Raw genomic sequence first — 24,422 nt, 5'->3', positions numbered from 1 at the left:
CATCATTACATTGTACACTTTCTGTCTGTGGAAATCTACTCTACAACGTGACCGGCAGAGCATGATACCCTTTCTTGCCATAATTGATCTCTTTCAGGCAGAGAGTACACCTGGCATACCCCTTTTTATGCAATGTATTAACAAAGTGAGAAATAGGGAAAGTGTGTGGCGTTCCTTTCACCTCTATAGTTGCATCCAGCCAGGCCCAGCTCAAATCAAATCAAATCTAATTGTATTGTTCACACACACATGGTTAGCAGATGTTAATGCGAGTGTAGCGAAATGCTTGTGCTTCTAGTTCCGACCGTGCAGTAATATCTAACAATTTCACAACAACTACCTTATACACACAAGTGGAAAGGAATGAATAAGAATATGGCCGAACGGCATACGCAAGATGCAGTAGATGGTATAGAGTACAGTATATACATATGAGATGAGTAATGTAGGGTATGTAAACATTATATGAAGTGGCATTGTTTAAAGTGACTAGTGATACATTTATTACATCCTATTTTAAATTATTAAAGTGGCTATGTTGGCAGCCAGCAGCCACTCAATGTTAGTGATGGCTGTTTAACAGTCTGATGGCATTGAGATAGAAGTTGTTTTTCAGTCTCTCGGTCCCAGCTTTGATGCACCTGTACTGACCTGTCTATGTGGGTGGACTATTTCAGTTTGTCCGTGATGTGTACGAGGAACTTAAAACTTTTCACCTTCTCCACTACTGTCCCGTTGATGTGGATAGGGGGGTGTTCCCTCTGCTGTTTCCTGAAGTCCACGATCATCTCCTTTGTATTTTTGACGTTGAGTGTGAGGTTATTTTCCTGACACCACACTCTGAGGGCCCTCACCTCCTCCCTGTAGGCCGTCTCGTCGTTGTTGGTAATCAAGCCTACCACTGTAGTGTCGTCTGCACCCTTAATGATTAAGTTGGAGGCGTGCATGGCCACGCAGTCATGGGTGAACCGGAAGTACTGGAGAGGGCTGAGAACGCACCCTTGTGGGGCCCCAGTGTTGAGGATCAGCGGGGTGGAGATGTTGTTTCCTACTCTCACCACCTGGGGGCGGCCCGTCAGAAAGTCCAGGACCCAATTGCACAGGGCGGGGTCGAGACCCAGGGTTGATGACGAATTTGGAGGGTACTATGGTGTTAAATGCTGAGCTGTAGTCGAACAGCATTTTTACATAGGTATTCCTCTTGTCCAGGTGGGTTAGGGCAGTGTGCAATGTGATTGCGATTGCTTGTCTGTGGACCTATTGGGGCGTTAAGCAAATTGGAGTGGGTCTATGGTGTCAGGTAGGGTGGAAGTGATATGATCCTTGACTAGTCTCTCAAAGCACTTCATGATGACGGAAGTGAGTGCTATGGGGCAATAGTCGTTCAGCTCAGTTACCTTAGCTTTCTAGGGAACAGGAACAACGGTGGCCCTCTTGAAGCATGTGGGAACAAGCAGACTGGGATAGGCATGCTACAAGGACACGGCTAGTGATGCCATCTGCATCTGCCTTGCAGGGTTAACACGTTTAAATGTTTTACTCTCGTTGGCTGCGGTGAAGGAAAGCCAGCAGGTTTTGGTAGCGGGCTGTGTCAGTGATATTGTATTGCCTCAGCTACACCTGTTTAATAACAAGCAACGCCTCATTTTCACCTAATTCTCTCATTCTGAAAATGAACCACATAAATTACTGTAGAGGAAAAACAGTTTGTTCGTTAGCTAACCATAACTCGTAAACATTCCAGATTGCCAGGGTCCAGTAAGCAACTAACACGTTATAACTTGAGGAACGGCAAGGAGTCGAGGCGAATTGGTTAGGTTACCAACGTTAGCACATCTGTTGTAACATTAGACTTTATTAGCCAGCCAGTTTTCACACCATAAACTCAATTATTTGATCAATTACGTTGGCCAACGCTCATCATTTCTCTGGCTAGCTAACAGATCATTCGAAACAGCTAGCAAGATACTTAACGCGATGATGACCTGGTACACCACACTTTCTCCCTCACCTCAAACTTTCCTATAGCCAGTTGTTTTTTCGGTTAAGGCTAATGAAGTACGCTTCATCACCTTCTCACCCCCGTCTCTGTGGTCAGACTTCTCACCTACCCCGTCGTTATCGTTCAGCTGTAAATGAACTGACAAACTGCCTTTCCCCTCTCCCACTATATTTCCAGAGCTGATGCTGTAACTCCTGTAGCAAATCGGCTGTCTTTTCTCTCGTCGGTAGCTGCTCCATTCTGTTGTTATGGGGCGGCAGGGTAGCCTAGTGGTTAGAGCGTTGGACTAGTAACTGGAAGGTTGCAAGTTTAAATCCCCAAGCTGAAAACTTACAAATCTGTCGTTCTGCCCCTGAACAGGCAGCGCACCACCACTGTTCCTAGGCTGTCATTGAAAATAAGAATTTGTTCTTAACTGACTTGCCTAGTTAAATAAAGGTAAATAAATAATAAAAATGTGAACTGACTGGCTGAGCCTTGAATGCAGCCAGTATTGCTCCAAACTATTGGAACGGACTTTAAATATATATGTATTTCCTGTACATGGTATGCTTACTTGTGTCTTTCATATTTCTCCTGTGGTTTTTTCTTGTAAAACATAATTATTGATTATTGATTATTGCATTGTTGGGTTTTGAGTTTGAAAGGCATTTCGCCGTCCTTGTGCATGTGACATTGAAACTTTAAACTGTTCTGAGACGCTCGATACATATGGCCACAGATCAGTCCTGTTGGAAGGAAGTACCTGATGTAGCACGCACCACAACACGTTGTTTCATTTCACCCACAAGGAAAGAACAAACACACATGATAACACATCTGAGAGGTGTGAAGACTTGACTGAGGCTCCATTGCCACCTGCTACCTTGGCACAGTTACACAGTGTGCTTCAGTGTCCTCGTCTATGATTGGTTGAGATTAAGGAACATAGTGTCAACGCCTGCCAATGTCTGTCCTCGACTGGCACCTTCTGGTACACACTCAAATGGGATTACATTTACAATTAAACATGACCATTTCTCACATTAATAAACAAGTTTATTAATTCTTGCCATTCTTTTTTGTTTGTTTTTCAATAACATGACATTAAATACAGAAGGCACTTACAAAAAAAAAACAGTTGAATTATAGACGTGTTATTATATAAACATTAACTTAATCAATTACTTTTTTTTTAAACGTACAGATTGATGAAGGACCAGAGATGACGGCACCCTTTCCTATTTACAGTACATCTCATATAAGTGGTAAAATCTACCTCGCAATACAGTAAAAACAGTATTCATCATTATCATCGTTAGAATTGTTAATGCCCCTATTATGCTTTTACATGTATAACTTAATCTAAAAAACTTAAAATATAGAAAGCATAAAACAAGTTGTTTATTTTTTATCACTAGTCAGTGGTTCATTTGTCATTTTTACATGTTAGGCTTTATGGTTTCTTTGTGCAAGTCCTGGTACATCTCTGTAAGACGAGTGGCCTCTCTCTGTCCCGACAGCAATGCACCATGGGTAGTGGAATAGTATTTCCGGTGGGTGGCTTCCCCAGCGAATAACACCTGTAGAGGCTGAGAGGGTAAAGAGGAGAGGAAGGGTGAGGAGAGAGGTTGGAAAAAAGGAGAGGATAGAGAAGAGATATGATATACAGAAGAATAGAATAGAGAAGGAGATATGATATACAGAAGAATAGAATAGAGAAGGAGATAGGTGGATAGAGGAGAGGGCAGAGATAGAGATGAGGAGTGGCGAGAGAAAAAAAGACAAGATCTAAACAAACCAGTGAATGTCGGCATGACCCAACATATGGCATTACTGCCTCCGAGCCATGGCCTGCATCCCAAATGGCCCCCTATACTCTACATAGCACACTGCCTTTGGCTAGAGCTCTATGGTCCCTGGGCAAAATTACAGCACTATATAGGGAATAGTGAACCATTTAGACGCAGCCACGGGGAGCTATTTTAGGCTCTAGACAGAGTGTATCTATCTATATGTAATAAGGCTGCTTGTGACGATCTGTGGCTCTTTTGACGGTAGGGTGGATTTCTCAAAGGTCACACTGCTCATTTAGCAGTCTTTAAGTGGCCACACACACAGTAGACACGCGCACACTCTAAGATAAGGACACATGCATCAAGTTTCAGGGGCTACGCTGCTGGCCAAGACCCATGATTCATAATCGATCCAACACGGACTGTCATGTCCCTTGCTGCCTTATTTGGTGACATAGTGATGACACAGGCAATTTGACAACATGCTACGAGTTCCTCTGGTGGCTGTAAACAAGCGTCACGCTTCCAAAGACCAATGAAAGTTTTAAAACGTCTTGCTACGGTGTGCCCTAATTAACCCGACTCAGCTGATATACACTATATCCAGTCTGGGTTCAAATACATACATATTTAAAATACTTATTTTCTGTTAGAGTATTTTCAAATAATGTGGCCAAATCAACTTCTTCTATTTGAAGTATTTTAAAGTATTTTCAAACGACTTCCTATAAAATATACAAAACCATTTTCAAATAGCCCTAGGACCAAACAGACCTGGGTTAAAATGCATGGAGTATTTAAAATTGAAAGAAACGTCCTTTCACTGTCAACTGCGTTTATTTGCAGCAAACTTAACATGTGTAAATATTTGTATGAACATCACAAGATTCAACAACTGAGACGTCAACTGAACAAGTTCCACAGACATGTGACTAACAGAAAGGGAATAACGTGTCCCTGAACAAAGGGGGGGGGGGGTCAAAATCAAAAGTAACAGTCAATGCAGCTGGTGGCCACACCAGATACTAAGTACTGCAGTGCGTCTCCTCCTCATGGACTGCACCAGATTTGCCAGTTCTTGCTGTGAGATGTTACCTCACTCTTCCACCAAGGTACCTGCAAGTTCCCGGACATTTCTGGGGGGAATGGCCCTAGCCCTCACCCTCCGATCCAACAGGTCCCAGACGTGCTCAATGGGATTGAGATCCGGGCTCTTCGCTGGCCATGGCAGAACACTGACATTCCTGTCTTGCAGGAAGTCATGCACAGAATGAGCAGTATGGCTGGTGGCATTGTCATGCTGGAGGGTCATGTCAGGATGAGCCTGCAGGAAGGGTACCACATGAGGGAGGAGGATGTCTTCCCAGTAACGCACAGTGTTGAGATTGCCTGCAATGACAACAAGCTCAGTCCGATGGTGCTGTGACACACCGCCCTAGACCATGACGCGCCCTCCAAATCAATGTACATGCCTCGGTGTAACGCTCATTCCTTCGACGATAAATGCAAATCCGGCCATCACCCCTGGTGAGACAAAACCACAACTCATCAGTGAAGACCACTTTTTGCCAGTCCTGTCTGTTCCAGTGACGGTGGGTTTGTGCCCATAGGCGACGTTGTTGCCAGTGATGTCTGGTGAGGACCTGCTTTACAACAGGCCTACAAGCCCTCAGTCCAGCATCTCTCAGCCTATTGCGAAGAGTCAGCACCGATGGAGGGATTGTGCGTTCCTGGTGTAACTCTGGCAGTTGTTGTTGCCATCCTGTACCTGTCCCGCAGGTGTGATTGTCTGATGTACTGATCCCGTGCAGGTGTTGTCACACGTGGTCTGCCACTGCGAGGACGATCAGCTGTCCATCCTGCCTCCCTGTAGCGCTGTCTTAGGCGTCTCACAATACGAGCATTGCAATTTATTGCCCTGTCCAGATCGGCAGTCCTCATGTCTCCTTGCAGCATGACTAAGGCACGTTCACGCAGATGAGCAGGGACCCTGGGCATCTTTATTCTGGTGTTTTCAGAGTCAGTAGAAAGGCCTCTTTAGTGTCCTAAGTTTTCATAACAGTGACCTTAATTGCCTACCGTCTGTAAGCTGTTGGTGTCAGAACGACCGTTCCACAAGTGCATGTTCATTAATTGTTTATGGGTCATTGAACAAGCATAGGAAACCGTGTTTAAACCCTTTACAATTAAGTTATTTGGATTTTTACAAATCATCTTTGAAAGACAGGGTCCTGAAAAAGGGACATTTTTTTTTGCAGAGTTTAGTATTTTCAAATACAAGCCAATACTTTCCAAGTGTACTTCCAGATGCATTTCAAAATACTTACTTTGAAATGTCTTGAGAAATAATTGAAATACCCTAAATAGTATTTGAACCCAAGTCTGCATCCAGATCCAGATGCGGTTCTTACCGGAGCCTTGGTGCTCTTGGTGTAAGGCAAGGGCATGGCTAGCTTCTCCACGTCACCCCCACTGGAGCCCACCCGGGTGAAGGAGTAGGAGCCCCGGATGTAAGGGTTACTACCCCACGACGAGCGCAGGATCCGCCTCGGCTTCGGAATGTTGGGGTTCCCTGAAGGAGGGAGAGAAAGGAACGGTGAGGTGGATGGTGAGGACGGTCAGTCCAATATAAACCCTTTGGATGGACACGGAAACATCAAGATCCACACAGACCAACACTCTCTCTCTCTCTCACACACACACAGGCATGCGCACGCACACACACACCCTCTCTTACAACTCTTCCGCAGGCGGAAATAAGCCATTGAAAACTTCCTAAGGTAATGCCGATGCATGGTGAGTGATCCTCTACCAATCTCCCATAAGTGATCCTCCAACACATCCAATCCAACCTCCTGTATCGGTAATAAGCTACGGTCCCTCTCAGAGGCCATACACACTCACACACTCTAGTCTGTCTGTGATGAATGTGCTTCGTAGGGGGATTAAACCGCACTGACCTACATCAGGGGAGTGTGTCAGTGTGTGGGTAAATAAGTTCCCGTGAGTTTGTCCTTCCTATGGAAGTAAACAAAGAGTTTTGCTCAGAGCGGAAGGCGGGGTTTAGGGTTTACTGTGTCCGTTGGCTTGGCTGCATAGGGAGGAGTAACTGCAGTGAGGTGTGTATGTGTTTGTGTGTGTCCATGAAAGCATCATTAAGTGATGGTAACAGGGTCGGAGACATATGCTAAGCTTAGAACTGACTCTACTATGACCTGTTTGTCAGCTAACTGGCTTGACCAGAGGATAACTTAGTCCTTGAAGGAGGACAATTGTCACTTACTGTCTGCCGTAATACCGAGCTTTGTCCACCCATGAGATGGGATGCATCCCAAATGGCAACCTATTCCCTAGTGCATTACTTTTAAGCAAGGCCCATCAGACTCTGGTCAAAAGTAGTGGACTCTGTATTTTATGTTAATTCCACAGACATAGACACACACACACACACACCTTTATCTAAACTATTTAAACCAGGACAGCGTTCTTATATCTCTTAACCTATTTTCTCTGTCAATATGAAACAGACTGAAGCTATACAGAGCCACATGCAGAGGGCTCATCTCTATCAATGGTCATTATTTTCTTCCCGGTGTAGGGCATCCCAAGAACGACTGTGTGTGTGTGTCTTGTCTGCACTATCATTTACAGTGTTTTCCAGGGAGCAGAAACTTAATATGGCCTTAACGTAAGAGAGCAATGATTCCAGTCTTATGTAGAGACCCGTCGAATCGAACAATTGATTTTCTGTCAGGTTTTCTTTAAAAAAGGCTGGTTAGTCTCGACGAAAGTTACAGCCAATTTCAATTCTTTTTGTCATCATTACTCTTATAAGGGGGCTGCTCATGGGTGAAAGACAGAAATGAACAACTTGATAAAGTCGAGCAGCTATGGCATTGACTCACTCATCTCTTCTGTGAGAATACTGGGTCATTCATAAAGTATGTCTGGGATGCAGACACACAGGCAACTCCTCTACCAACTTGTGTAGGATCAGCATTTCTTCATCTGATCCGTATTCCACCTATAAAGAGCACAGTGACTAAAACTGACCCTGGACCAGTTGTTGCGGGATGCACATGTATTCAACACCTTCACTCTGCCAGACATCTATGTGACTGATTCAGCATCAGCCCCCCAAAAGCCCCTTCTGGGAAAGGACATAACTCAAGGCTCGGGAATGATGTCACATGATGATGTCATTTCCTGTATCTAATGTGTACCTAGAGGCCCACTAAGGCTGAATAAGTGGAATTGCTCTTCAGTGCGTCACCGTGACTCACTGGGAGTACAGTAGTGATGCACCCATTCAGCCCTCAAAGTGTGCTCGTAACAGTGTGCGTGATGTGTGTGAGAGTATTCCTGCCCTATACTGATGAGTTGAAGCACAGAGCTTGAGTCATACTCAGTGAGGGAATGCTGATGATGGCCAATCTCAGTGAGTTATTTAGGTCAGTGGTCCCTCACTCCATCAAGAACATATGATTTGTTTCATCAACAAGGCCTTTAAGTACCTGAAATGTAGTGTTAGTGCAAGACGTGTACAAAAGTTGCGGGTTCGATTCAGAAAACTCTGATTGTTACTGCATATCACACACACACACACAATGTCAACTGACCTATGTCAACATCACAATGATAAACACACAGACATGCACACTGACCTGTGAAGCGTCGCAGCAGCTTGGTGCAGGTCTCAGCCACCGTCTCGTCATCGCAGCGCTCCATGAGCAGTGCCTCCTGGCCACAGATCCAGCCACTCAGCATGTGGCCGTAGCGCTCGGGCGGGTACAGCACGTCAAATGAGCAGATCTTACGGTACCACAGCTCCTCGGGGTAGACCGGTTGCTCCAGCTGCGCCTCATCCTCCCACACAAACTGAATGCTGTTGCACTCGGGGCTCCAGAAGGGATCGGCGAACTCCAGGAAAATCTTGTCAGTGGTGCTGATGCCGAGCTTCTCGATGGCGAGGACTTTGTCCTCGGGCAGCGAGGGTGAGAAGAGCGCCTCATGGCGGTTCTTGAGGACGCCGAGAGAGGCGGTTACGATCACGTGGTCGGCGGGGAGCGACTCGAGGTCCTCGCACTCTACGCTGATGGGGTACGCATGACCCGGATTGGAGTTGGGCTCACCATGGCAACGTCGGTCGTCGTTATGGTCGCCGTCGTCGTGCCGATTGTTGTTGTCGCCATGGGCGATCTCCTCCTGTCGCTGGGCGGAGTAGTTCCAGTGGACACAGCAGACGGGTTTCCCCAGGCGCATCACGCGGGACGGAATGTCCTGCGCCAAGAGGTCCACGATCTTCATGAAGCCTCCCGGGATGACGTGGTGGGCCCCGGGGATCTCCGTCCACTCACCGAACTCACTCAGCGAGACTTCATCCATGCTGGGGGACGAGCTCTCACAACTCTCCACCTTGGGAACGACACACATACAAACAAACAGTCAGTTTGACTCAGATCAAGTTGAGCTCCTTTATCAGCTGCTCTCACAACTCTCCACCTCTGTCCATCAAATCAATCAGTCAAATGTATTTGAGCTCTTTTTAATATCCAAGCCTAGAAGCCCAGAGAGCAAGCAGCAGAACAGTTGAAAAACTCATTGGATGGAAGAAACCTAAAAAGAGGAACCAGACACTGGCTTTACCGTATAGAAACAGACAAATTAGTCGGTTCAATTCTGGTCAAATATATATCCTCCATCTTGGTGTATCTACTTAGTTTCAAATATATACACTGCTCAAAAAAATAAAGGGAACACTTAAACAACACAATGTAACTCCAAGTCAATCACACTTCTGTGAAATCAAACTCTCCACTTAGGAAGCAACACTGACAATAAATTTCACATGCTGTTGTGCAAATGGAATAGACAACAGGTGGAAATTATAGGCAATTAGCAAGACACCCCCAATAAAGGAGTGGTTCTGCAGGGTATAACCACAGACCACTTCTCCGTTGTAGTGTAGTGTCCAGAGCATGGAGGCTCTACCAGGAGACAGGCCAGTACATCAGGAGACGTGGAGGAGGCCGTAGGAGGGCAACAACCCAGCAGCTGGACCGCTACCTCCACCTTTGTGCAAGGAGGAGCAGGCGGAGCACTGCCAGAGCCCTGCAAAATGACCTCCAGCAGGCCACAAATGTGCATGTGTCTGCTCAAACGGTCAGAAACAGACTCCGTGAGGGTGGTATGAGGGCCCGACGTCCACAGGTGGGGGTTGTGCTTACAGCCCAACACCGTGCAGGACATTTGGCATTTGCCAGAGAACACCAAGATTGGCAAATTCGCCACTGGCGCCCTGTGCTCGTCACAGATGAAAGCAGGTTCACACTGAGCACATGTGACAGTCTGGAGACGCCGTGGAGAACATTCTGCTGCCTGCAACATCCTCCAGCATGACCGGTTTGGCGGTGGGTCAGTCATGGTGTGGGGTGGCATTTCTTTGGGGGGCTGCACAGCCCTCCATGTGCTCGCCAGAGGTAACCTGACTGCCATTAGGTACAGAGATGAGATCCTCAGACCCCTTGTGAGAGCATATGCTGGTGCGGTAGGCCCTGGGTTCCTCCTAATGCAAGACAATGCTAGACCTCATGTGGCTGGAGTGTGTCAGCAGTTCCTGCAAGAGGAAGGCATTGATGCTATGGACTGGCCCGCCCGTTCCCCAGACCTGAATCCAATTGAGCACATCATGTCTCGCTCCATCCACCAATGCCACGTTGCACCACAGACTGTCCAGGAGTTGGCGGATGCTTTAGTCCAGGTCTGGGAGGAGATCCCTCAGGAGACCATCCGCCACCTCAGGAGCATGCCCAGGCGTTGTAGGGAGGTCATACAGGCACGTGGAGGCCACACACACTACTGAGCCTCATTTTGACTTGTTTTAAGGACATTACATCAAAGTTGGATCAGCCTGTAGTGTGGTTTTCCACTTTAATTTTGAGTGTCACTCCAAATCCAGACCTCCATGGGTTGATACATTTGATTTCCATTGATAATGTGTGATTTTGTTGTCAGCACATTCAACTATGTAAAGAAAAAAGTATTTAATAAGAATATTTCATTCATTCAGATCTAGGATGTGTTCCCTTTATTTTTTTAAGCAGTGTATTTTTTTCTATTACTCTTTGATTGGCTAAAACTCCTTGAATTGAGGCCAAATTAACCCCCTCTGTCAAAGTGCTACTTAGTCCAAGTTGAATGACCTATTTATTGGCCATTACGTATTAAACTCTCATTGGGATATCGTTTTATGGCTCAAGTCTATGAACCCAATAGCTTGTTTACCGAACTAGAGCGACAGTAAGGATGTCATCTGCATCGGTGTCTCTGTAGCCTCAACAATAGAGCCTAATGTTTCCCTGAGGAAAATTTTTAATCATGGCCTTGGCTGCCACTAAAGGAAACATTTGACATCAGGGGATGCATCTTAAGTGGCACATTATTCCCTAGATAGTACATAGGGTTTTGGTCAATGGTAGTGCACTACATTGGTAATATGGTGCCATTTGGGATATAGCCCTAATAATTGAGTATCGGCGGACCAGGAAATTAATTGAATAAATATACAAACATAATAAGGCTTGCAATAGCTACATTTCCTGAGGTAAATTGTTGGATGCCCTGCCGTACCACAGTTGGCTCTAGGTGTAATAAAAAGCGTGTCCATTTTGTTGTCCGCTGTGTTTCTATTTCATTAGCAAACTGACCTTTAAGTGATCAACACTAATTTGAATCCAATGGGTCATTGGGTATAATTACAAGGAGCAAGGATCACCGACGGAGCAATAACATTAACAAGCTAATTAAGCTATTGCTAGCATAAACAAGATAATGTAGCTATAGCTAACAGCAATGCCAACATTAGCACTTGGGGATGTAAGTCAGAGTTTTACACTTGATTTCCTGACCTGCTTGTTCAGTTGAGTTCTAAAACATGCCGTAAACTCTTATATTGTGTGAGACTAAACATAGCAGGAGCATCACATGTGCTACTTCAGCCATTGATCAGAGTATAAAGAACTGTTTTGAATCAGAACTGTGAGAGAGGCCATAGAGGTGCACCAATTCTCGGCAGAGATGAGTGATTCAGAATACAGCACTGTAGATTTAATATGGGAAAAAAAGAAAGTCATGCCTTCCGTGACGATTTTTACAACTGTTTTTCTTGCAACACAGAGCAAACCTACATACCGAGAAGGAAACCATCATTTTCTCGAATTTATTGGATTTGCATGTTTGTCTCGGCTTACCACTGCATTCCAACCATAAACCAGAGCTCTAGCATCTTTTATTGTCTCTTAGAAGGACCCCCCCCCCAAACACACACACCCCCATCCCTACCCACCCTCCACAAACACACACCTTGAGGTACTGCTGGAGCATGGACAGCTTGAGTCTCTTGGTGCTCTCAGAGTCGTCGGGGTCCAGCATGATCTTCTTGCGCACCACGTCCCTCGTGAACACCCCAACGCTGTTCTGGCTTTCAGCACACACAGGCTTCCCACTCTGGAAAAACTCCTGAGTCAGCTCGTACACCTAGGGAGGAGAGGGGGGAGAAGAGGAGAGGGGTAGAGGGGATGGCAAGAGGGGAGAGAAATGTGAGTTTGATGGTCATGGTATAAGCAGTAATGAATGTGCTGAGGGACTGCATCCCAAATGGCACCCTATTCCCTTTATAGGGCACTACTTTTGACCATGGCAAATAGGGCTCTGGTCAAAAGGGTTTGTTGCCAGGGTTTGTCTGGGTGTCAGTCTGTTTTCATTCTGGTTCTACACTGGACAACCCAGAGTTTCATAGACAGGCAGTATTTTGTTACTACCTTATCCAACAGCCAAGCAATTCAAAATAGCATAGAGTGTTCCTGCTACTGTGGCTATAACGGAGTCTGAACATTCAGAATCTACTGGGGTGCTTCTAAAACTTTAAAAGGGGCAATCTGTAAGGTGATCTCTTTGTGATCACGTTGTTTGAATGCCAAATTTGCCCTTTAAAGGGTGGAGCCAGGAGAGAATTTATAACATCATTTAACATCTTGGCATGGCTACATGGGAGGGTGGACCATAGTACATTATTCAACAACAGATCGTTTTTTTATTTATCAACACTTTCTTCCGAGGTCCGTGACTTCTACAGTACAAGATATATAGCAACATACATGACAGAACTTCTTTATCCAAAGCACACACCTCTTTTAGAAGGAACTGCCCACTCATTGCACAATAGGGGGAGCATCATTGTGTAGGAGGTCACACAGTGAAGGGGGTAGCACTATATCCATTGGTATTTACATGGAATTGACTAGGAAATTATTATTTTATTATTTTATTTTATTATTTTTTATGAATACCTTCTGGTACTTAGTTCCAACAATTCAACACAATTGGCAATGACCTGGTACCAATTGGTGCCTGTTTTAAAAACAAACAAGTCATTTATAGATTATTACCGTGCACCATTTCACATGTAATTTCTCAGTAAATACCTGGGATGATACCAAATGGCAGCCTTTTCCATATTTAGTGCACTACTTTTGACCCATAGGGCTCTGGTCAAAAGTAGTGCAGTATAGGCAATATGGTGCCATTTGGGATGCAGCCCTAGCCATTTCTGTGCTGTAAAATAAAGTGCAGCCGTGAAGGTGTCTTATTTAAATAAGTTAAACAGTGAGCTAAAAAGAGGCAGGAGGGAACTGGAGCTGAGCTGAGCTGTCAGTCAGTCACGAGACTGGTGATCGCCCGGGGGCCATTCCTAGGGAGTGCCGGGTTACAACAGGTAGACACCACTGGCACTGGGAAATAAGATATATGGTAGGCTACCGCAAAGTAGCCAAAAGGCGTCCGCCTATTCAATAGCCTGTGGGTATTCTGCCCATGTATGAGGGTGATGGGGGTAGGCTACCACAGAATATCTTTGGTTGATACAGCACCAAAACCTATGTGGCATGAGTGACACCATGTCTTGAAGCCAAAGGCATCCACCTATTCCGTAGCCTGTGCGGGTGATGTGATTCTGCCAAGTTATGAGTGTGTTGTAACCACATATTATTATTGTGTGCAATAATAATCATAAACAAATTGTGTTTTTCAAGGACGCTTTTCAAGGACCCAAAGTCACGGTTGATACAGTACTGTCACGGATACCCCCCGGTATTGCTGCTCATTCCGTTCACCAGCTCAGGAGGTCTACGTCGCGGCCTTCTAGGCGTCACCGAACTGGATCATTACCACCAAACCCGGACTGTCTTGTCTCATTACGCACACCTGGTTCCCATTCCCCTGGATTAGTATGTGTATATATGTGCCCTGTTCCCCATTGTCCTTGTCAATCATTGTCCTAGGTCCGTTGGTCTTGTGAGCACCTATGCTCGTTTTTTTTAATGATTATTTAGAGGTTTTACACCTCGCTCTTTTGTTTTGGGTAGAGAATTCAAAAACCCTATTACTTATTCATGCACATGTCTCCCCTCCTTATGCAACGTGATAAGAATAAATACATGTGTCATGTTGGGGTGTGAACGTTTAAATGTTAAAAGTTTAAATAACATTGGGATACTTAACTTTAACTATGAAACAGAAAGCATGTGTTGGAACGTGGTAACAGCTTCTTTTTATAACAACAAAAACAACAATTTAGCAGACACTCGTGTCCAGAGCAATTAGGGTTAAGTGTCATGCTCGAGGGCACAGACAGATTTTTTCACTTCAGGGATTTGAACCCTGCCACCCTTTACACTTAGATAGTGGCTATCTAGAACCTAAAATGATTTTTCACCTGTCCCCATATGATAACCCTTTGTGGAACCCTTTTTGGTTCCAGGTAGAACCCTTTTGGGTTCCATGTAGAACCGTTTCCACAGAGGAAAAGGGTTGCCCGTAGAACCAAAAAGGGTGCTCTTATGGGGACAGCTGAAGAACTCTTTTGGAACCTTTTTTTCTAAGAGTGTAGCCTAAACATCCTTATAAGCGCCAAGTGTGCTTGATAAATAGTGAAAATCAGCACAAAAGCAATAAGTGGCATTATAATGAGTAAGCGCCGATATGACAATAGTCAAAAATAATCAATTATTGTCAGGTCTTGCTTACATGGTGTGTGTCTTAACGCAATCGTAATCTTAACGCAATCAGATGGAGCATGTCCATGTCACATAAACAACAAAGCTGGTGAGCGCGTTACTGGTGTTGTTTTTTGCTTGAGGGCCTGCTCTCTCAGTGATTACATTTTGTGCTGATAATAGTCCCGTAGCACTATCACCGGCTTGTTCTATCCAAACCGTGCTGTCCCTTCCTCTCTCCGGTCTCACCGCTTCATTTGGTGGTGGCTCGAACACCTGGTCAGTGCGCACCTTTCAAGCTTTTTTGTGCTTAGGCAACTCAGATGGTGGAAAGAAATTAATCATGACATCTCTGCTGATTATTCTTCTGATTCTGAGCCTCAGCCTGAACATACTGTACACCGCCGAGGCCTAAGCACAAAAAAACTAGAAAGGTTAGCACTGAGCAGGTGTCCGAGCAACCACCAAATGAAACAGTGTGGATATATAGAAACAAAGTGGCGGCAACAGCGCCTCGCTTCTAGTCCTTAGGAAACTTCGCAGTATATTGCTTTTTTATGTATTATTTCTTACATTGTTTGCCCAGAAAATCTTAAGTGTTATTGAACAATTACATATCAGAGCAGCATCAACTTACCAGCACTTCGACCAGGAATATGACTTCCCGAAGTGAATCCTTTGTCCGAACTACCCATGGCATTTGACCTAATTCCAGAGGCTGACCCAAAACAATGCCGCCAGAGAAGAGGTAGACGGAGCGGTCTTCTGGTCAAACTTCGAAGACGCGCAGACCATCTACCGCTTCAGAGTATATTACTCACTAATGTCCAGTCTCTAGATAACAAGGTAGATGAAATTAGGGCAAGGGTTGCTATCCAGAGAGACATCAGGTATTGTACCATACTCTCTCGTGATATGCTGTCGGAGTCGATACAGCCACCAGGATTCTTTGTACGTCGCGCCAACAGGAATAAACATATCTCAGGGAAGAAGGGCGGGGTTGTATGTTTCATGATTTACGACTCATGGTGTAATTTTTTTATTTAACTAGGCAAGTCAGTTAAGAACAAATTCTTATTGACAAAGACGGCCTACCCCGGCCAAACGCGGACGATGCTGGGCCACTTGTGCCCCGCCCTATGGGACTCCCAATCACAGCCGGATGTGACTCAGCCTGGAATCAAACCAGGGACTGTAGCGATGCCTCTTGCACTGAGATGCAGTGCCTTAGACCGCTGCACCACTCCGGAGCCCCCAAAGCATACAGAAATTCAAGTCCTTTTGTTCACCTGACCTAAAATTCATCAATCAAATGCCGACCATATTATCATATTACCATTATTACCATTATCATATTACCATATTATCATATATCTCCCATTATCATATATCTCCCAAGAGAATACTCCTCTGTTATTGTGACAGCCGTGTATATCCCCCCCTCAAGCCGATACTACGACGGCCCTCACGGAACTTCTCTGGACTTTATGCAAACTGGAAACCATATATCCCGAAACTGCATTTATTGTAGCTGGGGATTGTAACAAAGCAAATTTGAGAACAAGGCTACTAAATTATATCAGCTTATTGACTGCTGGCAAAACTATGGATCACTGCTACTCTAACTTCAGCAATGCATACAAGGCCCTCCCCATGCCCTCCTTTTGGCAAATCTGACCACAACTCCATTTTGCTCCTCCCTTCCTATTAGACAGAAACTCAAACAGGATGTACCCGTGTTAACTTCTTGGATATAGGGGGCGCTATTTTAATTTTTGGATGAAAAACGTTCCCGTTTTAAACAAGATATTTTGTCACGAAAAGATGCTCAACTATGCATATAATTGACAGCTTTGGAAATAAAACACTCTGACGTTTCCAAAACTGCAAAGATATTGTCTGTGAGTGCCACAGAACTGATGTTACAGGCGAAACCCAGATAAAAATCCAATCAGGAAGTGCCGCATTTTTTGAAACCTCCTCATGCCAATGACTCCTTATATGGCTGTGAAAGAGCTAGGAGTCAGCTTACGTTTTCCACGTTTTCCCCAAGGTGTCTGCAGCATTGTGACGTCTTTTTAGGCATTTGCATTGGAGAATGGCTGTAAGAGACCATATAGGGCGAGTGGACGGTGTCTCCGGGAGAAAACCTTGCGTAAAATACTGAGGTAGCCATTTTTCCAATTGTTTCTTATGAGAAACCAACTGCCTCCACGGATATATTATCGAATACATATGTTAAAAACACCTTGAGGATGTATCCTAAACAATGTTTGCCGTGTTTCTGTCGATATTATGGAGCAAATTTTGAAAAAAGTTTGGCGTTATAGTTGAAGTATTTTCGGTTGATTTCTCAGCCAAGCAGGATGAACAAACGTGATGTTTTTCGCCTACAAAAATATTCTTTTTGGAAAAAATGAATATTTGCTATCTAACTGGGAGTCTCCTGAGTGAAAGCATCTGAAGTTCTTCAAAGGTAAATGATTTAATTTGGTTGCTTTTCTTATTTTTGTGAAAATGTTGCTAGGCTGTGCTGGCAGCAGGCATAGCATTATGCCATGCTAAACTTACACAAATGCTTGTGGTGTCCTCGGATGGGTCCACAGTGTCTCCTGACCCCTCCTGTCTCAGCCTCCAGTATTTATGCTGCAGTAGTTTATGTGTCGGGGGCTAGGGTCAGTTTGTTATATCTGGAGTACTTCTCCTGTCCTATTCGGTGTCCTATGTGAATCTAAGTGTGCGTTCTCTAATTCTCTCTCTCGGAGGACCTGAGCCCTAGGACCATGCCCCAGGATTACCTGACATGATGACTCTTTGCTGTCCCCAGTCCACCTGGCCGTGCTGCTGCTCCAGTTTCAACTGTTCTGCCTTATTATTCGAACATGCTGATCATTTATGAACATTTGAACATCTTGGCCATGTTCTGTTTTAATCTCCACCCGGCACAGCCAGAAGAGGACTGGCCACCCCACATATGCTCTCTCTAATTCTCTCTCTCTCGGAGGACCTGAGCCCTAGGACCATGCCCCAGGACTACCTGACATGATGACTCCTTGCTGTCCCCAGTCCATCTGACTGTGCTGCTGCTCCAGTTTCAACTGTTCTGCCTTATTATTATACGACCATGCTGGTCATTTATGAACATTTGAACATCTTGGCCATGTTCTGTTATAATCTCCACCCGGCACAGCCAGAAGAGGACTGGCCACCCCACATAGCCTGGTTCCTCTCAAGGTTTCTTCCTAGGTTTTGGCCTTTCTAGGGAGTTTTTCCTAGCCACCGTGCTTCTACACCTGCATTGCTTGCTGTTTGGGGTTTTAGGCTGGGTTTCTGTACAGCACTTTGAGATATCAGCTGATGTACGAAGGGCTATATAAATAAATTTGATTTGATTTTGATTTGATTTTGTCTAGCGTTGGCTGTAACGCATATTTTGAAAATCTGAGATGACAGTGTTGATAACAAAAGGCTAAGCTTGTGTTTGAATATATTTATTTCATTAGCGATTTTCATGAATAGGGAACGTTGCGTTATGGTAATGCGCTTGAGGCTATGATGACGCTCCCGGATACGGGATTGCTCGTCGCTGGAGGTTAAGAACTATTCAACACTGGTCTGACCAATCGGAATCCACACTTCAAGATTGTTTTGATCACGCGGACTTGGACATGTTCTTGGACATGTTCCGGGTAGCCTTAAAGAATAATATTGACGTATACGCTGATTCAGTGAGTGAGTTTATAAGGAAGTGCATAGGAGATGTTGTACCGACTGTGACTATTAAAACCTACCTTAACCAGAAACCGTGGATAGTTTGCACAAAACTGAAAGCACCAACCACCGCATTTAACCATGGAAAAGTGACTGGGATTATGGCCAAATACAAATAGTGTTGTTATTCCCTCCGCAAGGCAATAAAACAAGTGAAATATCAGTATAGAGACAAGGTGGAGTCGCAATTCAACAGCTCAGACACAGGGCAGGGCCTACAGACAATCACGGACTACAAAAAGAAAACCAGCGACGTCACGGACACCACCGTCTTGCTTCCAGACAAACTAAACACCTTCTTTGCCCGCTTTAAGGATAATACAGTGCCACCGACACAGCCCGTGGGCTCTCCTTCTCCTTGGCCAACGTGAGTAAGACATTTAAACGTGTTAACCCTCGCAAGGCTGCCGGCCCAGACGGCATCCCTAGCCGCGTCCTCAGAGCATGCGCAGACCAGCTGGCTGCTGTGTTTACAGACATATTCAATCTCTCCCTATCCCAGTCTGCTGTCCCCACATGCTTCCAGATGGCCACCATTGTTCCTGTACCCAAGAAAGCAAAGGTAACTGAACTAAATGACTACCGTCCCGTAGCACTCACTTCCGTCATCATGAAGTGCTTTGACAGGCTAGTCAAGGATCATATCACCTCCACCTTACCTGTCACCCTAGACCCACTTCAATTTATTTACCGCCCCAAAAGGTCCACAGACAATGCAATTGCCATAACACTGCCCTATCCCATCTGGACATGAGGAATACCTATGTAAGAATGCTGTTCATTGACTATAGCTCATCATTCAACACCATAGTACCTTTCAAGCTCATCATTAAGCTTGAGGCCCTGGATCTCAACCCCACCCTGTGCAATTGGGTCCTGGACTTTGATGGGCCGTCAACCTCAGGAGGCTAAAGAAATGTTGTCACCTAAAACGCTCACAAACCTTTATAGATGCACAATTGAAAGCATACTGCCGCCTGGTACGGCAACTGCACCGCCCACAACCGCAAGGCTCTCCAGAGGGTGGTGCGGTCTGCACAATGCATCACCGGGGGCAAACTAACAGGACACCTACAGCACCCAATGTCACAGGAAGGACAAAATGATAATCAAGGACAACCACCACCCGAGCCAATGCCTGTTCACCCCGCTATCATCCAGAAGACGAGATCAGTACAGGTGCATCAAAACTGGGACCGAAAGAATGAAAAACAGCTTCTATCTCAAGGCCATCAGACTGTTAAACATCCATCACTAACACAGAGAGGCTGCTGCCTACAGACAGACTTGAAATCATTGGCTACTTTAATAAATAGATCACTAGTCACTTTAATAATGCCACTTTAATTTAATAATGTCTTGCATTACTCATCATTACATTACTCATCATGTATTTTATACCATATATCGCATCTTGCCTATGCCGCTCTGTCATTGCTCATCCATATATGTATTCCTTTACGTACAGTAAAGATTAGTAATTTTTTTGTGTGATTAGGTAATATTAGGTAGTTTGTGTGTGTTACGTAGTTGTGGAATTGTTAGATTACATGTTCGATATTGCTGCACTGTCGGAACTAGAAGCACAAGCATTTCGCTATACTCGCAATAACATCTGCTAACCATGTGTATGTGACCAATACAATTTGATTTGATTTAGACTTATATAGGAAAAGGCAAGGACAGAGGGAGGCATGACTTTAAAAATGTCAGAGTAATATATATATTTTTTTGTTTTATTCAAGAGCAGTTCAAATGACTGCTTTAGCTGTCCCAGAGTGAAGTTCACATTATTTTCCCATGGAATCAGGCTCCTGGCTCCTGTTCATTAGGCACCAAAACGGAAGAAAACAGACTGAAAACGGGGAGGGACTACCCGAAAAGTGCATTTTTAAATTCCTTTGCATAACTTGAAAACCTTTTCTGTTGCATGCCCTAATGACCCCGACCCAGGATGCAGCACACCTTTGTTGACAATATAAAACAGCCTCCGGTTGAAACACATTTTCAAAGACTAAATAAAACGTACAGCTATTTCTTGTCCGTGTCAAGTTTCTTCAAAATTGAACCCAGAAGCAGACCAGGACAAGGAGAGTAGGAAGAAGGTGAGTATTTATTTACAAGTGAATGTGAGTGGGTAGATACATCCAGGTGGCGTAGCGGGCAGCGGTGGTGAGTTGATGGGAGTAAATAGGTGGATCCAATGGGGAAGCGGAATCCGACGACGACCAGGCGGGAATGGGGTAAATGATCCGGGTGAGTAACTGAAGACAGAACAAACGGAGGTAAGTTGAAGGCAAGCAAGACGTACAAAACAACAAAACAAATTCTATCCAACTTGAGGCTGATACTATGGCACAACATACTGTTCATGGCTAACGATCCGGCAGGGAATGGTTGTCAGGTCCGGGCTTATGAAGAGGAGAGATGATGATCAGGACCAGGTGTGCAGATAGCTGATGGGATACAGGTGCGGGTAATCAGAACTCCCAACTGGCTACATTGCCCGGCAACCAGACAGGGTGCGTTCCAGGACGCCGGAAAAAACACTCCAGGACAGAACACTGGCAAAAACAGACTCAGGAAACGGGATTCGTGACAGTACCCCCCCCTCCGACGAACGCCACCGGGCGGACTACCCGGAGCGCCAGGGTGGAGGCGGTAAAAGTCACGAAGCAGGTCATCGTCAAGGATCTGACGCCGAGGAATCCAACTCCTCTCCTCAGGACCATATCCTTCCCAATCCACTAAATACTGGAACCCTCGACCCCTCCGTCTGGAGTCCATGATGCGGCGCACCGTGTAGACAGGACCACCTCCGATCATCCGAGGAGGAGGAGGACGAGGAGGAGGGGGCAACAGAGGACTGAGGAGAACCGGCTTGAGGCAGGAGACATGAAAGGTGGGATGTACTCTTAGTGTAGCAGGCAACTTGAGTCGGACCACAACAGGATTAATGATCTTCTCCACTACAAACGGACCAATGAACTTCGGTGACAGTTTCCTCTACTCAGTCCGTAGAGGAAGATCCCGTGTAGCCAACCAAACCTTATCTCCAACGGTATAAGCGGGGGCAGGAATGCCCGCTCCTGAGAAGGAAACAAGGGAGGTTGGTAACCGTACAGGCACTGGAAGGGAGACATCCCAGTGGCAGATGAAGGGAGAGTATTATGAGCATACTCGACCCAGGGTAATTGAGAGGACCAAGAGGTGGGATCAGAGGAAACAAGACAGCGCAGTGTGGACTCCATCTTCTGGTTGGCTCTCTCCGCCTGACCATTAGATTGGGGGTGAAATCCAGATGTGAGACTGACTGTAGCTCCAATGGCCAAACAGAAGGACTTCCAGACAGCAGAGGTAAACTGAGGACCACGGTCAGAAACAATGTCACAGGGCAACCCGTGGACCCTGAACACCTCCCTAACCAGGATCTCGGACGTCTCAGTGGCAGAAGGCAGCTTGGAGAGGGGAACAAAGTGGGCAAACTTGCTGAATCTATCCACAATGGTCAGAATAGGTAGGGGGTGAAGAAGCCCAGAGCTGGCCCGATTGGTACTCTTATTCTGCGCACAAACAGGACAAGCGGCAACAAACCTCCGGGTATCTTCTCCCATGGCAGGCCACCAAAATCGTCTGCGCAGTAACGCCATAGTCCGAGCAACACCAGGGTGACAAGCTATCTTGCTGGCGTGGGACCACTGAAGGACAGCAGAACGAACCGACTCAGGCACGAACAACCGATCGGGTGGACCGTTATCGGGCCCGGGCTGTGTCCGAAGAGCCGCCATCACCTCCTCCTCAATCCTCCATGTAACGGCTCCCACGACAACGTTCTGGGGAAGAATCGTCTCAGTCTTGGCCCCACTCTCCTCCGTCTTGGAGAACATCCGGGACAGGGCGTCCGCCTTCCCGTTCTTCGACCCAGGTCGGAACGTCAGGGAAAAATTGAAGCGTCCAAAAAACAAAGCCCACCGGGCCTGACGGGAGCTGAGACGTTTAGCCGATTGCACGTAAGCCAGATTCTTGTGGTCAGTCCAGACCACAAACGGTTGCTCCGCTCCCTCCAACCAGTGACGCCACTCCTCCAAGGCGAGCTTCACAGCGAGAAGCTCCCGGTTACCCACATCGTAGTTTCTTTCAGCTGGAGAAAGACGACAAGAGTAGAAGGCGCAGGGATGGAGTTTACCGTCAGTGGAGCTACGCTGGGACAGGATGGCGCCCACCCCCACAACGAACTGACGGGAAGTGTCAGGTTGAGAGAGAATCGGGGCGTTGGTGAATCGGCTCTTCAAATCTAGAAATGCTCGGTCTGCCTCAGGAGACCAACAGAACTTTCTGGTGCAAGACGTCAGTACAGTTAAAGGGGCGGCCACCCGGCTGTAATCACGGATAAACCTCCGATAAAAATTCGCAAACCCCAGGAATCTCTGGAGCTGCAATCTCGTACCGGGCTGGACCCAATCCCGAACCGCCCGAACCTTCTCTTGGTCCATCTTGATCTCTCCCCTGGAGATGATGTACCCGAGGAAGGACGTCGTGTGGGCGTGAAAATCGCACTTCTCAGCCTTCACGAACAGACGGTTCTCCAATAACCGCTGCAGGACCTGCTTGACATGCTGAACGTGGCTAGAAAGCTCCTTCGAGAAGATGAGGATATCATCCAGGTAAACGAACACAAAAATACCAATCATATCTCTCAGAACGTCATTCACCATACTTTGGAACACAGCAGGAGCGTTGGTCAGTCCAAACGGCATCACCTGGTACTCGAAATGTCCCATCGGAGTATTGAACCCAGTCAACCACTCGTCCCCCTCCTTGATCCGAACCAAATGATAAGCATTACGTAAATCAAGCTTCGTAAAAACCGTAGCACCCTGTAAAGAATCGAAAGCCGAGCTCATCAAGGGCAGGGGATACTTGTTCTTGACCGTAATATCATTCAAACCCCGATAATCAATACACGGTCGAAGAGAGCCATCCTTCTTGCTCACAAAAAAGAAATCCTGCTCCCAGAGGTGATGACGAGGGCCGAATGAGACTTGCAGCTAGAGACTCCTTGATGTAGGTCTCCAAGGCTTCACGTTCAGGTCGAGAGATACTGTATAACCGTCCCTTGGGAAAGGCGGCTCCAGGAAACAGATTAATCGCACAGTCATAAGGTCGGTGGGGAGGAAGGGACTGAGCCTTCTGTTTACTGAATACTTCACCCACCAGGGACAAATCAGGAGGAGCAGAGGCACTGACCTGACTGGAAACGGCAGGAGAACAGGCAGTCCTAAGACAGTTAGCATGACAATCAATGCTCCAACTAGTTATCTTAGCCGTCACCCAATCAAACGAGGGATTGTGTTCCTTCAGCCAGGGGTAACCAAGAACCAGAGGAACATGGGGCGAGGACAGAATGAAGAAGGAGATAAACTCTGAATGATTCCCTGACAACAACATCTTAACCGGTTCAGTCCTCATAGTGATCCGTGCCAGACTACTGCCGTTCAGAGTGGTTGCTTCAATGGCTTCCGGCAATTGCTCCTTGGAAAGCCCCAGCTGTTCCACCAAGTCGGCATCAATAAAGCTGCCATCGGCACCTGAATCGATAAAAGCGTTCATCTCTAAGCTCTGATCCTTATTCATAAGGGTCGCAGGAAAACGGGGTCTGACAGGATTCTTGAGAGGTTGAAACTGGCTCGCTAAAATTCCTCCCAAAACTAGCGAGCCGGGCAGTTTAACGAGCGCTGTGGACAAGCGGAGATGTAATGTCCTGAGCTACCACAGTAGAGACAGCTGTTGGTCTCACGTCTACGTTGGCGCTCCTCCTTAGTT

General features: G+C 46.0%; 1 protein-coding gene across 1 annotated transcript in view; it reads right to left on the bottom strand.

The window, feature by feature from the left end:
- Positions 1 to 3,022: 3,022 nt before the first annotated feature.
- LOC109894786 (spermine oxidase-like) overlaps positions 3,023 to 24,422 on the bottom strand; it is a 34,791-nt gene continuing 13,391 nt past the window's right edge. Inside the window, exons 4-7 of the mRNA XM_031828491.1 lie at positions 12,139 to 12,312; positions 8,442 to 9,192; positions 6,189 to 6,349; positions 3,023 to 3,573 (exon numbers count right to left, since the gene is read on the bottom strand). Coding sequence (XP_031684351.1) covers positions 3,424 to 3,573; positions 6,189 to 6,349; positions 8,442 to 9,192; positions 12,139 to 12,312 — 1,236 coding nt within the window. The 3' untranslated portion in view covers positions 3,023 to 3,423. The remainder of the gene's footprint in view (positions 3,574 to 6,188; positions 6,350 to 8,441; positions 9,193 to 12,138; positions 12,313 to 24,422) is intronic.

The sequence above is a fragment of the Oncorhynchus kisutch genome, linkage group LG7 (assembly GCF_002021735.2).
Source record: "Oncorhynchus kisutch isolate 150728-3 linkage group LG7, Okis_V2, whole genome shotgun sequence".
Taxonomy (NCBI): Eukaryota; Metazoa; Chordata; class Actinopteri; order Salmoniformes; family Salmonidae; genus Oncorhynchus; species Oncorhynchus kisutch.
Note: the sequence above shows the minus strand (reverse complement) of the source record. Positions and strands in the feature narration are given on the sequence as shown.